At 39.2% G+C, this 18,024-nt stretch overlaps 1 protein-coding gene across 3 annotated transcripts in view; it reads left to right on the top strand.

Moving 5' to 3' along the window:
- Positions 1 to 18,024, top strand: part of MACROD2 (mono-ADP ribosylhydrolase 2) — a 901,307-nt gene that overhangs the window by 823,181 nt on the left and 60,102 nt on the right. For 2 of the 3 annotated variants that reach the window (XM_074864379.1, XM_074864376.1), the window contains exons 10-11: positions 1,419 to 1,460; positions 8,821 to 8,904. In XM_074864379.1, coding sequence (XP_074720480.1) covers positions 1,419 to 1,460; positions 8,821 to 8,904 — 126 coding nt within the window. The remainder of the gene's footprint in view (positions 1 to 1,418; positions 1,461 to 8,820; positions 8,905 to 18,024) is intronic. The other variant, XM_074864378.1, reaches the window with a different exon arrangement.

Here is an 18,024-nt window from a genome sequence, read left to right as displayed (position 1 = left end):
TGAAGTCAATGGCAGAATTCCCATAAGCTTTAACAAGATTTTTCATTTTCTTATCTCAGAAGTTACTTGTCAAAGCTCCTTAAAGTTTCTGTGTATGAATTCATATTTGTACAGTAGGGGTCCGTGTGCCCTTTTGATCTCCAAAATAATGGTTTGCAGAATAAGAATAAAGGAAGTAGAATGTGCAATGACTTTTTTCAGTCCTGATCCTTTGGGGTGCGTACTCAAGAGAAACATAACCTGCTGTTGTTCAGTGGCTTCTGAAAGCCCTGCCCTCCAGATCATGTCTGAATGAGATGGAAGGGAGAGAAGGATGGATAAGGATCCATCTACTGTAGATTCACAAGCACCCATGAAAATTCTCATGCTCGTAATTTTAATGCTTATAGCAAACATAATTCCCAGTGGAAGCCTCTATTATTAACCAATTGTTCTGTTCTCACGCTACTTAAAATAAAGTTTCAGGCTTCAAATCTTGATGAAAACAGAGCTTAATCCTCATAGCATGTGTCACAGCATTTGGATCTCAGCAGAGTTTATAGTATAAAGATCTGACCCTGTAAATTAGGACCTAAATACTACTCTTAGTTTTGATTACCACTGATCGTAATATTGCAAAACTCCTTTGGATTCAAATGGTGGTCATAATATGCACATATGCAAGTTTGAAAGATGTTAAGCTTTAGACAGAAATTGTAGGATTGCTACAGAATTTGCCCATGCCCAAATCTATTTAAAAGGATATAAATGGAGTCTGTATGAATTAGGAACATAGTTGGCATAAACTTCTGTGGTTAATGAGCTCTCCATTAGATGATTAAGGCTCTGGAACATTGAATTACCTAGATGTTAACTAAGGCTAATTTTTTTTTTTCTTCATCAAAAAAAATTGCGGTAAGAAATTCCTTTGTTACCAAAATGCAACTTGTTGCAAAAGGAATCTGCTTTCTTCATATATCATCTTAATTACAAGTGTTCAATTCTTGGCTGGCCCAAGTCTGGTCTTAAACCAAAGTCCTGTCTGGCAAATTTATAGTAACTTCTTTATGTGGTATGATTTCTGGATAACTAATTCTCTTCTTAACATAGCCAGCTGTTCCCAGGAAACAAAGCAAACTGAAACTTGACAAGTAAACCAAAAACTCTGCTAGAAAAGAGAATGCAATTTCATTTTATACAAGTCATAATTTGCAGAATTCTGTAAATTATGCAGAATTTTGTTCCCTGTCTTTATTTGCTGCATTTTCTGTATCTGGTAGTAACTGTCTAGTATCAAAACCTTATTTTCCCATCCACCTCCAGATCTCACTGCAAAATGTTAAATGGGAGGAGGCAAGCTAAGATACAGGCAATTTGAAACATGGAATATTTCATTTTAGATGTTTCCTAGTATCATTTTCTTTCAATTTTTTTGACAGATGATGCTAATGAAGAAGGGACTGAGCCGAGTGAAGAGACAGGTGAGTAAACAACATTTTATGCTAAAATACATCACTTCTCCAAAGCAGCAACCAAACTGAAAGAATTCTTGAAACTAATTGCCTTGGTTGTGATAAGCAGTGCCAGTCATTTACTGCCGATGTTACGACAGTCACCTCTGGGTTTTAACATAACATAGGGCAAACCATCCCTGATAATAAATAGTACATGGCAAGAATGGCTGAGACTACCTTTTTAATGTCGTCATCTGTTACGAGCTTCTGGGTGATACTCAGTTGATTCTTATTAATAACTAGTTTGAACATCAGTGGGAAATAATTAAAATTCTGCAGTCTTTTTATCTGTGAAAAGGTGTGAATACAGCAATTCTTGAGTCATTTGCAATTCTGATTAGCGGCCATGATTTGTTTGCAATGAAAACGGTAGCAAAACTCTACCTCAAACTCTTTAATACATTAAACTTGATTGGACAGTATTTCAGAGGGCTTTTTTCCTGGTCCTCCTACTTTGCTGCTTAAAACAAGTGTCAGTGTTTAGGGTTTGTGGATGTGGATAGACTTGAAATGGAAATGATAGATAGGTATAAAGGAAAGAAAGGCCCAAGGAACAAGAAGAGGAGAAGATGTAGGATTAGATATCTCCTATGATGACAAAAGCTTCCAGTCAGAAGACTTCTGCTAGTTTTTTGTAGAGAGCTTCATCCGCTTAATCTTCTTGACCTGGCTTTTTGTAGCAGGCTTCCACCACAGCGCCCTGTGTTACTTTCCCTGCTGACCTTCTCCTAGAGGTTCTCAGTGGACATATCCTGTTCCATAAGAGACTTCTGTGCAGTGAAGGACCTCCTTTTATATGCAGCATAGTTCCCTACTCTTCTTCTCTGCCTCTCCTTCCTAACCAGCTAGTACCCATCCGTGACAGTGCACCAGGCACGTGCACTATCCCCCCAGGTCTCTGTGACCCTGATCCCATCATAGCCCAGTTACTGTACAGAAACTTCCAGTTTTTCTCTTTACGAAAAGATGCGGAATCAGAAAGGAGAGCCACGTGGAGAAAGTCAGAGATATACCAGCCAGAAAACAGAGGTAAAAGCTTTTGAAGCAGTGTGCTGGCTGCTTAAATTGGCAAGATTGTTGTAAAGACAAATGGATTATGATGATTTATGCAACCAGTTAATTAGTTTAGAAATTAGAAATATTTGAAGAATGGTGTGTATGCATAGATGTGAAAACATGGATATACACAGATAGATATGTGTTACACTGATGGATTAGCACATTCTTTTATGGCTGTTCTGGCCTGTTGATTTTATTACATATAATTATAATTACTTTTTGGTGTCAAGATTACTGGATAGGAACTTTTAGAAATTTTAATACAATTACCGTGATTGATATAGTTATACATACATACATAAAAGTAGAAAAAATAAAGACTGTCATTATACAACAAACATTTGCCAAAGATTATCCTACAGTTGAATTTGCAGTATTCATCTAACGTTTCATTTTTTACAGTTATCATGGCATGTATACTTTTATAAGCCCAATTATTTTGCATTTTTGTCTTGCTTTTATGGAGATTATGCAAATTACATTGATTTTTTTTTTAAGCAATTTAAATTAGAATTAAAAGGAAGTACATTTCCATTTAATAGCTGGTCTCTTCTTTCTTGCCTTGTATCCTTCACAGCTTCATTGATTTAGGTGAAGCTACATAGCTGCTTTGGGAAATTATCATTGAATTAAGTCATTTGAGGAAAATATTTCCCTTACTGTCTGTTTCTTTGTGCATATGAGATAGCTGAGATCATAGCTTCTCTCACAGGTTTGCCTGTAGGGTGCTATAAGCTTCGACAGCACATACTTGTTTATTTCTTTATCACCTGGATATATTTTGGGAATCAGTGTATTGATTGTCAGCAATCAATATCTACATGGCTAAAGAGAAGTAGTATCTTTTGTATATCTGCTTCAAGTAGTGGGACAGATATACAAAAGTTATGCCCTTTTGACCTATTTGTGTATTGACTTCTTAATGATTGTAGGATGTGTTTGTGGGAACTATAAATACAAATGTAATTTCTGCATTAAGGGGAGTTTTCATTTTTTATATTCAGATTTTTATCAGTTTGAAGGATATCTGCTTTTTACTGTACTAAGGGAAAACCAGAGTAGCAGCTTCTAGTCACCATTTCAAGATATTAATTGAATAATCATTCTTCATTCCACTTGACTTCATGGGTCATGACTCCAGCAGATGGAGTCAGCAGTTGGCACCAATATTGATGACCCTGTTTTTTTGAGCTGTCCATATCCAATCTGTTTTGGGGTTATTTCTTCAATTCCTGTTCTTAAAGGAAAAACGGAAAAAAAAAAAAAAAAAAAAGGAAAAAAAAATACGTTGGATTCCTGGAGAGCACATGTTGCAGACTACACACATGTAGGACCTTTGGCAGAGATTGAAATATTCTAAATTTCACCTAAATTCCTGTGTCTCCAACTTCCTATTGGCTAGGTGCTTCTGGGGGCCAATATCAAACCAAGAGAAAACACAGACTAGTACAACAGGGTCACAAATGAGATGTAGACTCATTGTATCTGTACCAATTTCTGTTTGAAGAATGTAGTAGAATGAGGTAGAGGTTACAGAATCAGTCATAATTTAAACCTGGTGGCAAGAATTAGAGGAAAAAAGCCTGATCCTGGTCTGGTGTCAGCTGAAGTTAGTGGAAATATGTCCATGGACTTCAGTGCACACCAGATTAGGCCTTGGGAACAGCTAGAGCATTAGCCAGGAGTAAGGAATAACAGATGACCAAATGTGTGCATTATTGAGTGATGGATACATTATGAAAGTAATCTGTCTTGTGTTTCTACCACCCTGAAGTGCAAATACCTAAGTACATGCAGAAAGGCCTTTCTCTCTATGATTTCTCTTCAAAATAAATAAGGGAATATCTTAATTGTATCTGCCAGAAAATCTTCATGAATATCTACATTAATACTATAAAATCAACAAGCGTGAATCATCATTTGAGCGAGTTAATCACATAACGTCACCGCATATATTCTAGAATAAGAAAACCATTTTAAAACATTTAAAAATAAAAAATAACCTAGTCTTATTAAATATACACACTGAAGACCACTCTTTTGATGACGTTTGACACTCAGGATTTTAACCTATCAGTTTGTTATTCTGAATGCTGTGTCTTGTAGCAGCTGCTGACTTAATGGCACCATTTAATTCAAAGTGCTTTGATGTTATCATATCTCGTACAGTTTGCTGTTAGAATGGCTTGAGTCAAAAGGGCAGATATAGTAATAGCGGGTACGGACCTGTGCAGTTCTACATCTCAGCTTTACTTTATGAATGATTTCCTACATAAGAAAAGAGAAGGACCAGATGACCTAATAGTCTTGTCCACCTTTAACTTCAGTGATTTAACACTGCAGAGTCATGATGCTTAATGTTTTAAGCTCCATTAAGGGAAGATTATTCTAAACTTTTAACTTCCGAAGGACTTTGCTTTTATACCCATAGATTCACATATCCATGCAAAGAAGCGTGCAAAATAAGCCCTAATATTGCCATAATTGTGTGTGCAATTGCAGTGATTGCACATGGAAATTATAGAAGCATGTGCTATTATGAGAAGCACGGTCCAGATTCCTACACAATAGTATCACGTTATGCACTCACATAAGTTAATTCTCTTACCATTAAAAAAAAAAAAAAAAAACCCACACAGAAAAGAGTTTCAGTTCTGAATCTATATTCTCCCTCCCTCAATCTATATTCTGCCTCCTCTTCACCAGGTACCAAAACCTTTTGTCCTCATCTCTATGAATGCTGCCACACTGCTGTCTCTCATTTCCCATCTAGTAGTCGTTCATCATAAATGCCCTGCTGGTCATTCTGTTTCTATACTGAGCATCCTAATTAACCACCTATTCATTATTCCAGAAGCCACAGCCAGCTAGAATGGCAGGACGAAGGATCTCGTTCACACTAACAGGGGAAGCCTTATTATAATCAATGCTGTATAAATACAGAATTTCTTTGTGTACTCCGCTCTGTGCACACTCTTATACTTCGATACTTTTTTTGGAGGGAGACTTTCTCTTTTTTTCTGAGATTAAAATAGCAATCCCTTGTAACCAGGGAGATTTGGAACTTGCGAGGGATTTGGGGAATAGCTTACTTGGAGACAGACTGTGAGATTTAAGTGGCTTGTTGACCCTCTGAATTAACCTATAAAGAAGAATCATTTCTCCCAGTGTTAGAGCTCAGAAACCTTTTTGCACAGATGATGACGAATAGAAAAGCTTATCATGTGATCAGTTCGGACGCCTGTCTAGGTGTGCTTTTTTAAACAGAAATTTGCACGCAAAATTTCTGTAATATTTGGCTTAACTGTTCTGAAAGACATACATACTGTTGGAGAGCAGAAAGGGTTAAGAGTTGTATTTTGACCATAATAAAAAGACATCATTTTGAAGCCTGCACAAATCCTTTTCTGTCTCTGGAATGGGGGAAATGTGCTAAAGAGCAGTGAAATTGTGATTAACATCTTGTTCTCCTGGGACAGTGCCTCTACATCCTTTTGTGAGTATTTTAAGGTTCTTTATAGAGTGCAAAGATCATTTCTTTTGAGATAGTATCATTTCTGACTTCTCTGAATGTAAGCCTCCTCCCTCTCCATCTTTGTGCTCTCAATTAAGATGTTGGTTATATTATCTAACGTGTTCAGATACTCCTGAAAGACCTGGCTGGACATTTGCACTTAAACTTGATTGACATTTCACTTGTGGCACTGGAGGAAGCCTTACAGATTGGTTAGATGATAAAATTCATACTAGAGCAGTGAGTGTTGATTGAAACACTCCTATTGATTCAGTCCCCTGATGTGAATTGTTGTCAACCAAAAAAGGGAACGTAGCAGGTAGTTCAGAGTGGCATTAGAACCAAAGAAGCCATACATCGATATGGTCCACTATAAATATTCAAGTTCTTTTTTAAAAGAATGGGAGAATGCTGGCAGGAATCAATCTTTAAAAGCCTGGTTATTTTCAGAATCTCTCTTTTGTATCGAAGTTCTTGTTGAACTCTATCACCATTGCTCCTGAGTGGTCCCTTTAAACAGTTGACAAAGTGTTTCTTTATTTGGCAGTTTTTGCCTTTATTTTTCCCCACAGTATTTCTTGTGGTTAATCCTACATTCTCACCACTCCAGAAATAAATTCATCTTAGCACTTGAAAACTCTTTGTTTTCCTCAAAATATTGTATTTTAATTTCAAATTCACATGAGCAAATGCGATGACATGACACATGATGTCTTATGTGAAGTGCTGTCGGGAAAGGTCTGCCTCCTGATACCAAGCCAAACCTCACAGCATGTTCTGCTTTGCAGTAACTGGCTTTACTTACTGATCACTAAGGGCCCTTCATGCCCTGAACTATATGGAATTCTGTTCTAGAATAAACCTTTAAGAACAATATTCAGTTTGGCTTTTTGGGGTAATGCTTATTCCTTAAAATTAAGCAAGTGCGATGGAATTTGAGTACTTGCGTAGAGATCTCAATTTGGGGATTTTTGTTGACATTTTGAGCTGTTGCTTCATGTAAATTCCTGCCAGTTTCCCAATCCATGGCTCTTCTTCTTTTTTTTTTTTTTTTTTTTGGACATAAGTACAGGAGAATAACCAGTTTCCCAGGAGTGCAGGCAGAGAACATTTCTGAGTTTCCTGGGCTCCATGCAAAGCCATGACTCACTCCCTTTTTGTCTCCTGCACGAACACAGCATTCCCCTTGACCCTGGAAGTTACCTTTCCACATCCTTGCTTACTTCTTTCATACCTCCTGTTTTGAAACTTTCAGCATTTTAATTCTAGATATATGTAGTTGTGGAAGGGTGGAAGATAAAAGGGGTAGTATCAACAGCTCTTAGCAGAGCTGAGTACTTTATGAGAACTGGGCATCTGATTGCTGAGAGCTGTTTAAAAATCCAACGACATACAGAGTAGATGATTGTGCGGGGTATGTATGACAGCAGAAGAGATGGGAGTTTTCAGAACACTGAAGCAATTTATAATACACATGTAGATAGCTTTTTTCCCAGTTGCTAATCAGCTAATCAGTTTGAGGTAATACCACGATTCTTATTTTCTCACAGCACAGCAATAGGGGTAAATCAAGCAAGGTCACGTGTCTTCCCAAATTTCCTGGTTACAAGTGGTCAAGGTTTCTTTCCAGCACACACAAAAGTGTGTTTTCTTCAGGCTTCTCCTTATCCCAAGCCCTCAGCTGGCCACAGGGAACTGGGAGGTTTGACAGAAAGTCAAATGACAGAAAGTCATTTTCTTGTCGTGGTTGAATAGATTCAATAGGTGCAATGAATTGTGTTTTAATTGTCTGCCATTCTCTGCTTTCGTGGTTAAGCAACAATGTTTGAAGAATGTTTTAATTAGTGAACCTGCTTTCTTTAACCATCTTAATTTACAAATACCTTTTATGATTAATTTCCAGCTTGGCCTACCTTTTGTACTAATGGGCTTTCTGTGCTAACGGTTCATGCCTTGAGGTCTATCATAGCAAAAAAACAGTAATTTCATCCTTTATGTTGAGATGACAGGATATTGTGAAAATGTTGTAGGAAAAGTGCATAATTTTTAAAGTTTAACCAACTGCTATTAAACAGTGTGAACTTCAGTCCCTACAAACAGGAGAGATCTTAAACTTAATGGGCCCCAGTTACTGTTCTTCCTTAGGAGATCTTCCCTGTCCTCCTCCTTCCTGTTGCTTTCTGGCTAGAAGGTTGCAATGGATTTTTTCAACCAGAACATTTCTATCTTGTAAAGCTTTAATTTCCTTAACTTTACTTCACTGTCAAACTTGCTTCCCTACCTTTCATTTCATTACTAATTTCAGTCAATATTCATTTGCTACTGTGTTATAACATTGAATGGAGAATTGAGCTGAGAGGAGAAAATCATTTTGTTCAGATTATTTCTCCACAGTTCTGTGATGCAGTAAAATATATATTATCTTAAAAACTACAAATTAAAACATTATTTTTTTTTTATTTCTGAAAAGATTAAGAGCTTGTGAAGAAGTACGTTATTTTAGTATGAGCTTTCTTCACTGCTGTCCTGTGAAAGTTAGGGAAAGTCCATCCTAGGCTGAAAGACACCTATTCTGACTTTTATAACACATGATGCAGTAATTAATTTTAATAATAGAAAGATAGGCATCAGGTACTGAATGGAGTGCTGAGATAAAAATGTACTCACAGTTGTGGTATCATGCATAGTAATATTTGAAACAATAAAACAATTTCAAAATAGTATAAGTAAGTATTTTATTTTTAATGTTTAAAGAAGGATTGGAACAAAAAGGCCAGGCTCCATCTCCCACAAAGAGCAAAGCAGAGCAGCCTGAGGACCTGCAAGATGATGCTGAAGGTAGGTGGTCTGACAGCTTTTCAGAGCTATTAATCAATTTTGCATTTTGGGGGGAAAGGTTTGCTTTGAATTCTTGGGAAAGAACTGGAAAACTTTCATTTAAGAATGTTGTTTGCACACACCTGGAAAGTTCCCTTTGTCCTAGATCATGAGATTGTAATTCTTCTGAAGTGTATGTCATCTCAAGGTAGATTCAGAATTACAAATGCTATTTTTATGTGATGAGCTACTGATTACTGCTGATATAAAATGAGAAATCATTACTGATTTCTCTCTAACCTGTTCTGACTTTATGTGATTAACAATACACAGTGTAATGCATGTTATGAAGGGCTTGGGTCAGTCTGGTTGGTTAAGTTGGTCAAGTAAATCAGCTACCTGCTGCAAAACGCAGAGCAATAACATTCTTGCTTTCCTTTTCTACAAGAAATTTTTGCTGTATCCTTTTCCACTCCAGAAAGTCACAGGTGCTTAACATTATGCCTATAGTGTTGTTCCTGTAAGAGAGCTTTCCTGTACTTGAGTCTTCACAGGGCAGCTTGCCCATGTGTACGGAGGTAAATGTGGTCTACATTGTTCTAAATCTGGATCAAAGTATCTTTTCTTAATCAGTATCTCATTGGGAGAGTTGTTAAAAGATGTTAACATCAAAGACTTATCTTCATAGTGCAGAGTTTCATGTTGTTCTCGTATGTGTGGAAGAGCAAAATGCTCCAATGCTGGAGAATTCCCCTTATGTGAAGTAGTTAAAAGGATGAGCCTTAATCTTTAATCTATGACAGTTCCTTATCATGGATTCTCTTTGACCTAATGTTCCTCAAATGACACGTCTCATTCTGCACCTCAACCAGTGGCTCCACGATCTTCATCATTTTGACCTAGCGCTGTGCATTCAGCTCCTAAAATATTCTGACTGGGGTATAGTGTTGAGTCATAAAGAGCAGAAAAATGTTAACATCTATCACTTTAAGTAACTGCTAGTAACATCCTGTCACTAACATTGTGACTGGTTGTTAATGGCAAGTACTTAAAGCAATAGCTGTCATCGCCTGGAAGGTGTGGGGGAACCCAAGAAATCTCATCCTGACTGGTCCTCTTTCCTTTCATGCTGCACTAAACCCAGCTGAAATTAAAATACCAGTTTTATGTTTGGATTAGAGAATTCAGTGATGACAAACCAGATATCAATTTGTATGGAGGCTAAACAGTGTGTGGGATCACAGTGTCATTTTCCATATCCCTAAATAGGTGAAACAGTAATAGTTTTTATGATATGTTTTTATATGGAGTGTGACTAAAAGCTTCCATTGTATCAGTGTCTTTTTAAAAAAAAAAAAAAAAGGGGGGGGGGGCGGGAAATAGTGCTGCAATACTGTAAGGTTTTCCCTCCATTGGCAAAATAACTGATGTTGTTCACTAACTATTTCTGTGGCTTAGTAGATACGGTTTCCTAGTTTACTATGCTTGTCAGTGTTTCCTGATGACCTACAGTTCACTTTGTGGAGCACAAACAAATGCATTGGAAGGGGGAATTAAATAGTATGGCAATAGAATGATTGCATTACCCTTGAGCTGTAAAATGCCTGAACTCCTTGAATTTGATGCCATACAGTAGATTTTGCTGATGCAAAATTGAGGCCTGTAACACATTGCTGCAGGATTTAATCTAGCCAGTGACGGACTCCTTCTTAGGCAGGAGTCAGGCCTGTAACGTTCAGAATAGAAAGTCTAAATTTAGACTTGAGGGTTGTTGTGATGGGGGAAAAAAAGGTAATTAAAGTGTTTGCTGAGGGGGGCTGGGGAAGAAACCTGGATCAGATTTCTGTGGTGTTACCTGTGCCTCTGTTTTGAAGAGGAGTCAAGCAGTTAGGCTCCAGACACTGAAATCCTATAAAGCTGCCAAGTGGCGAGAGTCTAATGTAACACACCTGTGAGCCATTTCCATTTAAGTAAATGGGATTTGCACACATTTGGCTGAGAATAGGGTTTAGTTTCTACTGTTCTAATTATTAGCTGTTGGTTTTGACTAATTAAAAGAACTTTTAATGGGGAGCCTTGAAGATTATGAAAGCTGTTAATATGTGACATGAACCAGAACTACGTGTCTGAATAATTTTATTTAGGTAGGAGCTTGTCTTCACTTCCAGAAAGCTGCCTTTTTCTTTTTTTTCCTCTTTTTCTTTTTAAAAGAACTTCTAAGTACCTAATGCATATAAACAGTCTCAAATAAAACACAATAAAGCCAAACTCTGCCTGAGGTCAACTTTGTTGAATTTTCCTCATGGTAAAACTGAAGTGCTTTGTGTTCAGCGTGTTTTAACTTTGGGATAGGTCACATGCTTTAGGTACTTCAAGTTTAAAAAAAACCCAAAACAACCAAAACAAACCAAAAAACCAGCAAACAAACAACAGCAACAAAAAAACCAAACCCAAGCCATAGCTTTTAGCAATAAAAGCAAGTCCAAAGATACTTACATTTAATCTAAGTTATTATTTTCCCCTTGGTAACGTGACCAGATATAAAATATTTAAGAAATATACTCTGAGGCATAGGAGACACCAGATATTTTTTCCTCTGCTTAGTTGTCAGTGTCCTTTTAGACTGAAGATGGGAATACAACTTGCTATTTTAACAGCCTCATGCATGCCCTTGTGGCAGTGTGTAAAAACTATTCCACTGAGTTCAGTAATATTTCTGCTGTAATATTTTTCTCCAGCATGCCAAGCTGGTTCATTGGCTAGAGGTAATGGAGCAATATCTTTTCAGTGCATGTAAAAATCTCCACAGAAGATCAGGGAAAGTAGGCTCCTTCATTATTACCCTCTCTGCAATCAAGGAAAGTCAAATAAGTGGCTCTATGTAAGGAGCTTGTTTTGCAGTAAGCTAAAATAAACACTTGACATGCTAATGAAAGCAATTTTATACTGAACCTCTAAAGTATTAATGGTGTCTGTTATTATGCTATTAGATATATTGTTCTCTGCCTTCAGACCGTTGATAGAGAAAAGCAAGTGTGAACTGCATAGCAGATTCTCCTGTCAATGGTTGTATTCAGTAGTTTTTCATTGCAGCGTGGATTATTATCTGGGGAAACAGATAGACTGGATACTTGGAGAAACATTCTTTACTCCCAGGTTCCCTGCAGTATTTCATGTTTGGCATGTGCAAACATGCAGTGTAATTGTCTTTCCCCACCCCCACCCCTGCCCCTTTCCCTGATCCTGGGAGAGTAAAATCAGCCAGTGACAATTTTGCCTTCCCCCTCAGTCAGGTACACTCAGTGATTGAGTAATTGTAAAGTCTCAGGTGAGAAAAATATGTTCAGCACTAAACAAAACTTAGGACATCTTACTTCAGTGGCTTCATAACACAATCCTAAAGTAATTACATAGGCAAAATGGCAGTACTTGTCCCATCATAGCAGCCATGAGTTAGCACAAATGCCACAGGTCACCTGTTCTCATCCTGCTGATTGTCACCAAGCAAAAGCAAACAATTTTTACAAGTCTAGCAAAACAAAAGTTTAAAATGTTCCTTATTTCTCTTAGCTATCTCCCCAAATGTCCTTCTGTATGTACTGAATGGCGAGGTGTGAGCTATAGATTTTCTTGATACTGGGAGAAGCAAAACTCTGCCCTTTCCTTCCTTATGGGATTTCTCAGATATAAAATGGATCCTGCCCAAGAGTTGCCCCATCCGTTCCCACCATGGTCTGCAGGTGATCAATATTGTATCAAAGGTGACTAATACATCTTATAACAGCATCACAAATGCCTGATCTTTCTCCTCCTTCAGGAGAAAGATGATCAATCCATGTGGCAAAAGCTGTTTTTGTGCCTTCTGAGGTCAGGATCCTCCTTGCCCTCCCTCGAGAGACTGGAGCTCTGCAAGTTGTCTTGCTCCAGCTTTTCTTATAAGCTTCTCCCAAAATGAATGACCAGATTCTTGCTGATGGATTGATAGGTTGTTGGTCTCACACAATCACCTTAGCTGAGTCTCAGTGTATATGAGAGGAGCTGGTGTGTTGGAATTGCTCATTCGGGGTGAACTTTGTCTGCTTTCTGTTCACTTGGTGGGAAGGAGAACAGTTTGATGGATAAGCCAAGTGAGGAAGGTCAAAATGAACACAAATCACCTGTAAGATAGTTGGTAGAGTTGGTTCCTTTGCCCGATGGGGTCATAACACTGTCGACCCCTTGGCTTTCAAGGGCAACATCAAATGTCTGAAATGTTGCTCAACAGTGTCAGGAGTCTGAGGCTCACCACCAGGTCCCTGCGTTGCTCAGTGGACACTCTGGCCATGAGAGATGTCAATCTAGCCATTGGAGTACACAGTAGAAATGAAGTGAAATGGAGTCGCATCCCATCTCGGCAACTCAATGGTTCAACAGGTCACAGCGATTAGGTAGGATGCTCATCAAGAGGGAGACACTCTCACTCCTCATCCCTTCTCCCAAAACATTTTTATCCAATGACAGAAAATGCATAGTCTTGGAACTAGAAACTAAAACTCATTTTATGGCTTAGTCCTCTGGTTGTGAGATTAATGTAAGACTTCCCCTTCCTGATTCTCCTTTATATGCCACAGATTTTGCAGCTTTGCTGCTCGCTCCCTAGCTTCATAGAGAGGGATATAGTGTATGCACACACAAAACTCAGCAGTGCTTGGCTTGTGCTGCTTTCCTCTGAGGTGGCTTAATCCTTCCTGGGGCTGGGGTGGGGGGGTGCATACAACAGCTGCTGTGTGTTACCATTACTTAGCAAAGTATGTTCAAAGTAATGTTCCAAGCATCTTTTCTAAGGACCTTCTAATACTATGGAGGCCTGATTGTCTCAGTCTTTAAGGTATGGATTAAGATTAGCTAGATTTGACTTCTGATTAGTTTTTAAATGTTCCTTGGCTTATAGCAAGCAAGTCTTTTACCATTTGAGAAATTAGAGCCACATTTCTTCTTTGCATCCCACAGGGCAGTAATATTCGTCAGTAAATTTCTGCTCCACTCATAATGTACTAAAAATGAACATCTAGACACATAATTATACTTCAAAAACACACACTCTCTTATTCAGCCTTAAAAGTGCTACTTCTTATTGAGATAGCTTAGAAGTTACTGTATTATTTTTGCCACCAAACCAAATCCTTAAATAAAATTTTAAATTAAGATAAAGTACTACAGAAGAAGTACCCTGGGAAGCATGTGTATCAAACATGTCTGTGAAATTTTTCACCTTAATGCAGATTGGTTATATTTGAAGTGATGCTATTAACCCCTATCCGCTTTGGTTGATAGCTTCTTTTTTCACTTCTGTTTTGAAGTCCACCATCTGTCTTGACTGATTACAGCTCTTAGAATATCGGGTGATCACCTTCCACTTAGCCAGGGGAAAAACAGGACGTTATCTGTATTTTTATTTGTATTTGCTCTCCAAGCAAACCCTTCTTAGAAGATCCTTTTCATTGCTGAAGTGGCTTCTACTGTTTCATTAAATTGCCGTGCAGTGGCTACACAAGACAGCTTTGAAAATGCAGCTCATTTTGTCCTCCGCAGGTGACACGCAGTCCTGTTGTGTTGACCGTTTACCCATTTGGGTTTCTTTTAGCAGCCGAACGTACATGTGTGTAAACCACACCAGGCAAACAGTTGCAATTCCTGTTTTCACACTAGATGCTTCAGAGTAGATTTTCTTTCTCCTGAGATGAGCTAAGGTGCAAAATACTAAGTTACTAAAGTGACTAATGCAATGTTGTCAGAGGAGAATTATACACAGTGACAAACCAGCGTACCTGCAGGGGACTCATCTGTCAAGAAATTCATTTCTCATTTCTAACCATGATGCGAATAACAGTAAACCATCATGATTGTTCAGGTCCAGTGAAGAAGACAGGGCTTAGTCCCTTTATTTTGAAATATTGATGCAAAATAGTGCACATTTTGGTTTGTGTTTTATGCTATTTTTAACAAGTGTGATCTCCTGTGTGGCTTCTCTGTCCATTTCTTCACTTTGTTACATTGCCACACCACATGATTTTGTGACCTGTATGCCAAAAAATTGAAATAAGCCTCATGTTTTGTTTTGACCGTGGCTTGGAAAATAAGCTGTGCTGCAGTCCTTAACAGTGTGCAGTTACCTCGTCTCTTAGGCATACCAGGAAAGTAAATTCATACACTAACAATAAAATTTGCAATCATACTGTGCACCTTCACGTATGGGGTCCCTTTCTTTCTCTGTCTCTTAGACAGGACTGCCTGTAGGGCTAGGGGTCAGGACTCCTCAACTCTGCTCTGAGCTCTGCCTCAGCCTGCTCTTCAACATGCATCAACTCACATGAGTGATTTCCGTCTGCTTTTGTATACTACGATAATAGTGATAATACTTGTGCAGCACAGCATGTGTACTTTTTGCATCAAATTGTCAATTACATCTTTATCCTCTGTACAGGCTGCATATGACGTCTAGGGAGCGATGTCCATATTCTGGTTATGTTGGACAGTGCAAGCTTCCAGGAGATGTCTGCTTTCATCTGTTTTGAACAGTCACACTTGCAGATTGTCAGAAATAGCGATGATCAGCATCTTTGGCAATGAAATTTTAAATGTCTCTGGCCAGGCACCTTTATTGCAAAATCTGAATTGCACTGTGTGTCAGAAGAATTAGACCCAGTGAAAAACCAGCCCAGCACAACATTCCCAGCAATCGTGGAATCATAGAATGGTTTGCGTTGGAAGGGACCTTAAAGGTCATCTAGCTCCAACCCCCTGCCATGGGCAGGGACACCTTCCACTAGCCCAGGTTGCTCAAAGCCTCGTCCAATCTGGCCTTGAACCCTGCCAGGGGGGGGCAGCCACAGCTTCTCTGGGCAACCTGCTCCAGTGCCTCACCACCCTCACAGTAGAGAATTTCTTCCCAATATATAATCTAAACCTACCCTCTTTCAGTTTAAAACATTACCGTTCTTCCTATCCCTACCCTCCCTGACAAAGAGTCCCTGCCTACCTTTCCTGTAGCTGGAAGGCCGCTATAAGGTCTCCCCGGAACCTTCTCTTCTCCAGGCTGAACACCCCCAACTCTCTCAGCCTGTCCTCGTAAGGGAGGTGCTCCAGCCCCTGATCATCTTTGTGGCCTCTTCTGGACCCGCTCGAGCAGGTCCGTGTCCTTCTCATGTTGGACACCCCAGAGCTGGACGCAGAACTGCAGGGGGGATCTGATGAGAGCAGAGCAGAGAGGAAGAATCCCCTCCCTCAACCTGCTGGCCACACTTCTCTTGATACAGCCCAGGACACAGCTGGCTTTCTGGGCTGTGAGTGCACATTGCTGGCTCATAATGAGTTTTCCATCCACTGATACCCCCAAGTCCTCCTCCACAGGGCTGCTCGCCATCCACCCATTGTCCAGCCTGTATTTGTGCTTGGGATTGCCCCAACCCATGTGCAGGACCTTGCCCTTGGCCTTGTTGAACTTCATGAGGTCTGCACAGACCCACCCCTCCAGCCTGTCAAGGTCCCTCTGGATGGCAGTGTTGTATGTGAAGTGGGTTGGGACAAATCTGAGTGCTTGTGACTTCCAAGCATCTTATTTGATGCTGTAGCTGTTGTGCCCTGGTTCTTCCCTAGCCAGGAAAGGTATAATGAGTTGTTTGCCTTGTGACCCACGGACGACTGAGGCAAGGGGAACACGCCTAGTGACCTCAGTGGGCTTTAGATCAGGCTTCTATATTTCTCAGGACGTTAAATAGGTAAAATACAATAGTGTTATTTTTAACCTCTGAGATAATCCCCATGAGCTACAGTTTTCTCATTCTTTTCCCACACTCCTCGACAATCCTTGACAAAATGCTGCATGAAAATGAAAACCTGTTATTTATTATGCTGACAACTCCGCTAGGCTGGGTGCATTGACGGCAGCGCATTCAGGTCTGCCTCTGCAGTGAGGAAAATTGTTGAAGCATCACAGAGGGAAGAAGTCTCATAACTCCATTAAACAATTACTGCAGATAACTCTTTACTAACCCTTCTTAAAATTTACCCCAAAGGGGTTATATACAAGTAGTGATTAAAACTGACCTAAATCATAATTTAATTAAAAGAAATTAAAATGCAAACGGAAAATGTTCAGTAACCTCAGGCCACCACCCTAATGGTTCATTTTAATGCATTTGTAGTTCTACAATAATGGCCTTTGTGTGTATGTGCTTCTTAGTTTATGTCTAATATCATTTTGACTCTGGAATAGTCTGAAAACGGTTGCAGGCTGTATGATCTTGAGTGTATATATGGATATATGTGTGCTTTCGCATTTTAGGAGTTTCACTGAAGTCAGCATATCTACTCATGTGTGCAGAATGTAACAGCTGTAAGATCAAGGCCCATATTTTTAATTTTCTCATTAATTAGTTTCCCTGTTATCCTAGAAGGACCTTCATATCATTAGCGTGATTACCGTGGCAATATTTTTGTGCTGTAAAAAAGATAATTCAGAACTGGCATCCTTTATCTGCCAGATCTTGGTTTGTATTTGCATTTGTCATTGAAGTGTGGCCCAGCTTGAAGAGACATTCTCAGGCCAGACCGTAGGAGAGATGCACAGTCGCTGGCCACCCAGAGAACCAGAGGATGCACCCAGACTTGCATGGCAAGAGCCGTGCGGGGATGTAACAGGGTCAAACCTGGCACTCAGGGGATGTGGTGTGTACACAGACATGCAAGAGTGGCAAACCAGATGTGAGCCTGAGGCATTGGCTCTCCATCTCTTTTATTTCTACTCCAGGCAGGAGGAGGTTGTTTGAAGAAACTTTACTCTGACTGTTGACACACGGATGATATAAGTACAGCTTTCTCAGTAGTGAAAACAATTTTATTGTTAATAAAATCTGTGTTGGAGGGGTAGAAGTAGATTGGTTTGTACTGGTTATGCAGAATTTCTTCCTTTAACTAAAAATACGTTATCTGCAATTCTGTTTTCTTCTGGAAAATGTCTTTTTTGCACTAGCTTTTGAGATGTCTTTTTGCACCGGTTTTTGAGACACCGACTTTAGCCTCAGCTCTAACTGCGTCGCTGACTGCTTATGAAGAAAGGTACTGCTGAAGAGGAGTAGGTGTATGAGTGAACCTGGCATTTAT

This window comes from Strix uralensis, chromosome 3 (genome assembly GCF_047716275.1).
Source record: "Strix uralensis isolate ZFMK-TIS-50842 chromosome 3, bStrUra1, whole genome shotgun sequence".
NCBI classification, from domain to species: domain Eukaryota; kingdom Metazoa; phylum Chordata; class Aves; order Strigiformes; family Strigidae; genus Strix; species Strix uralensis.
This window is presented reverse-complemented; position numbering and strand designations above follow the sequence as displayed.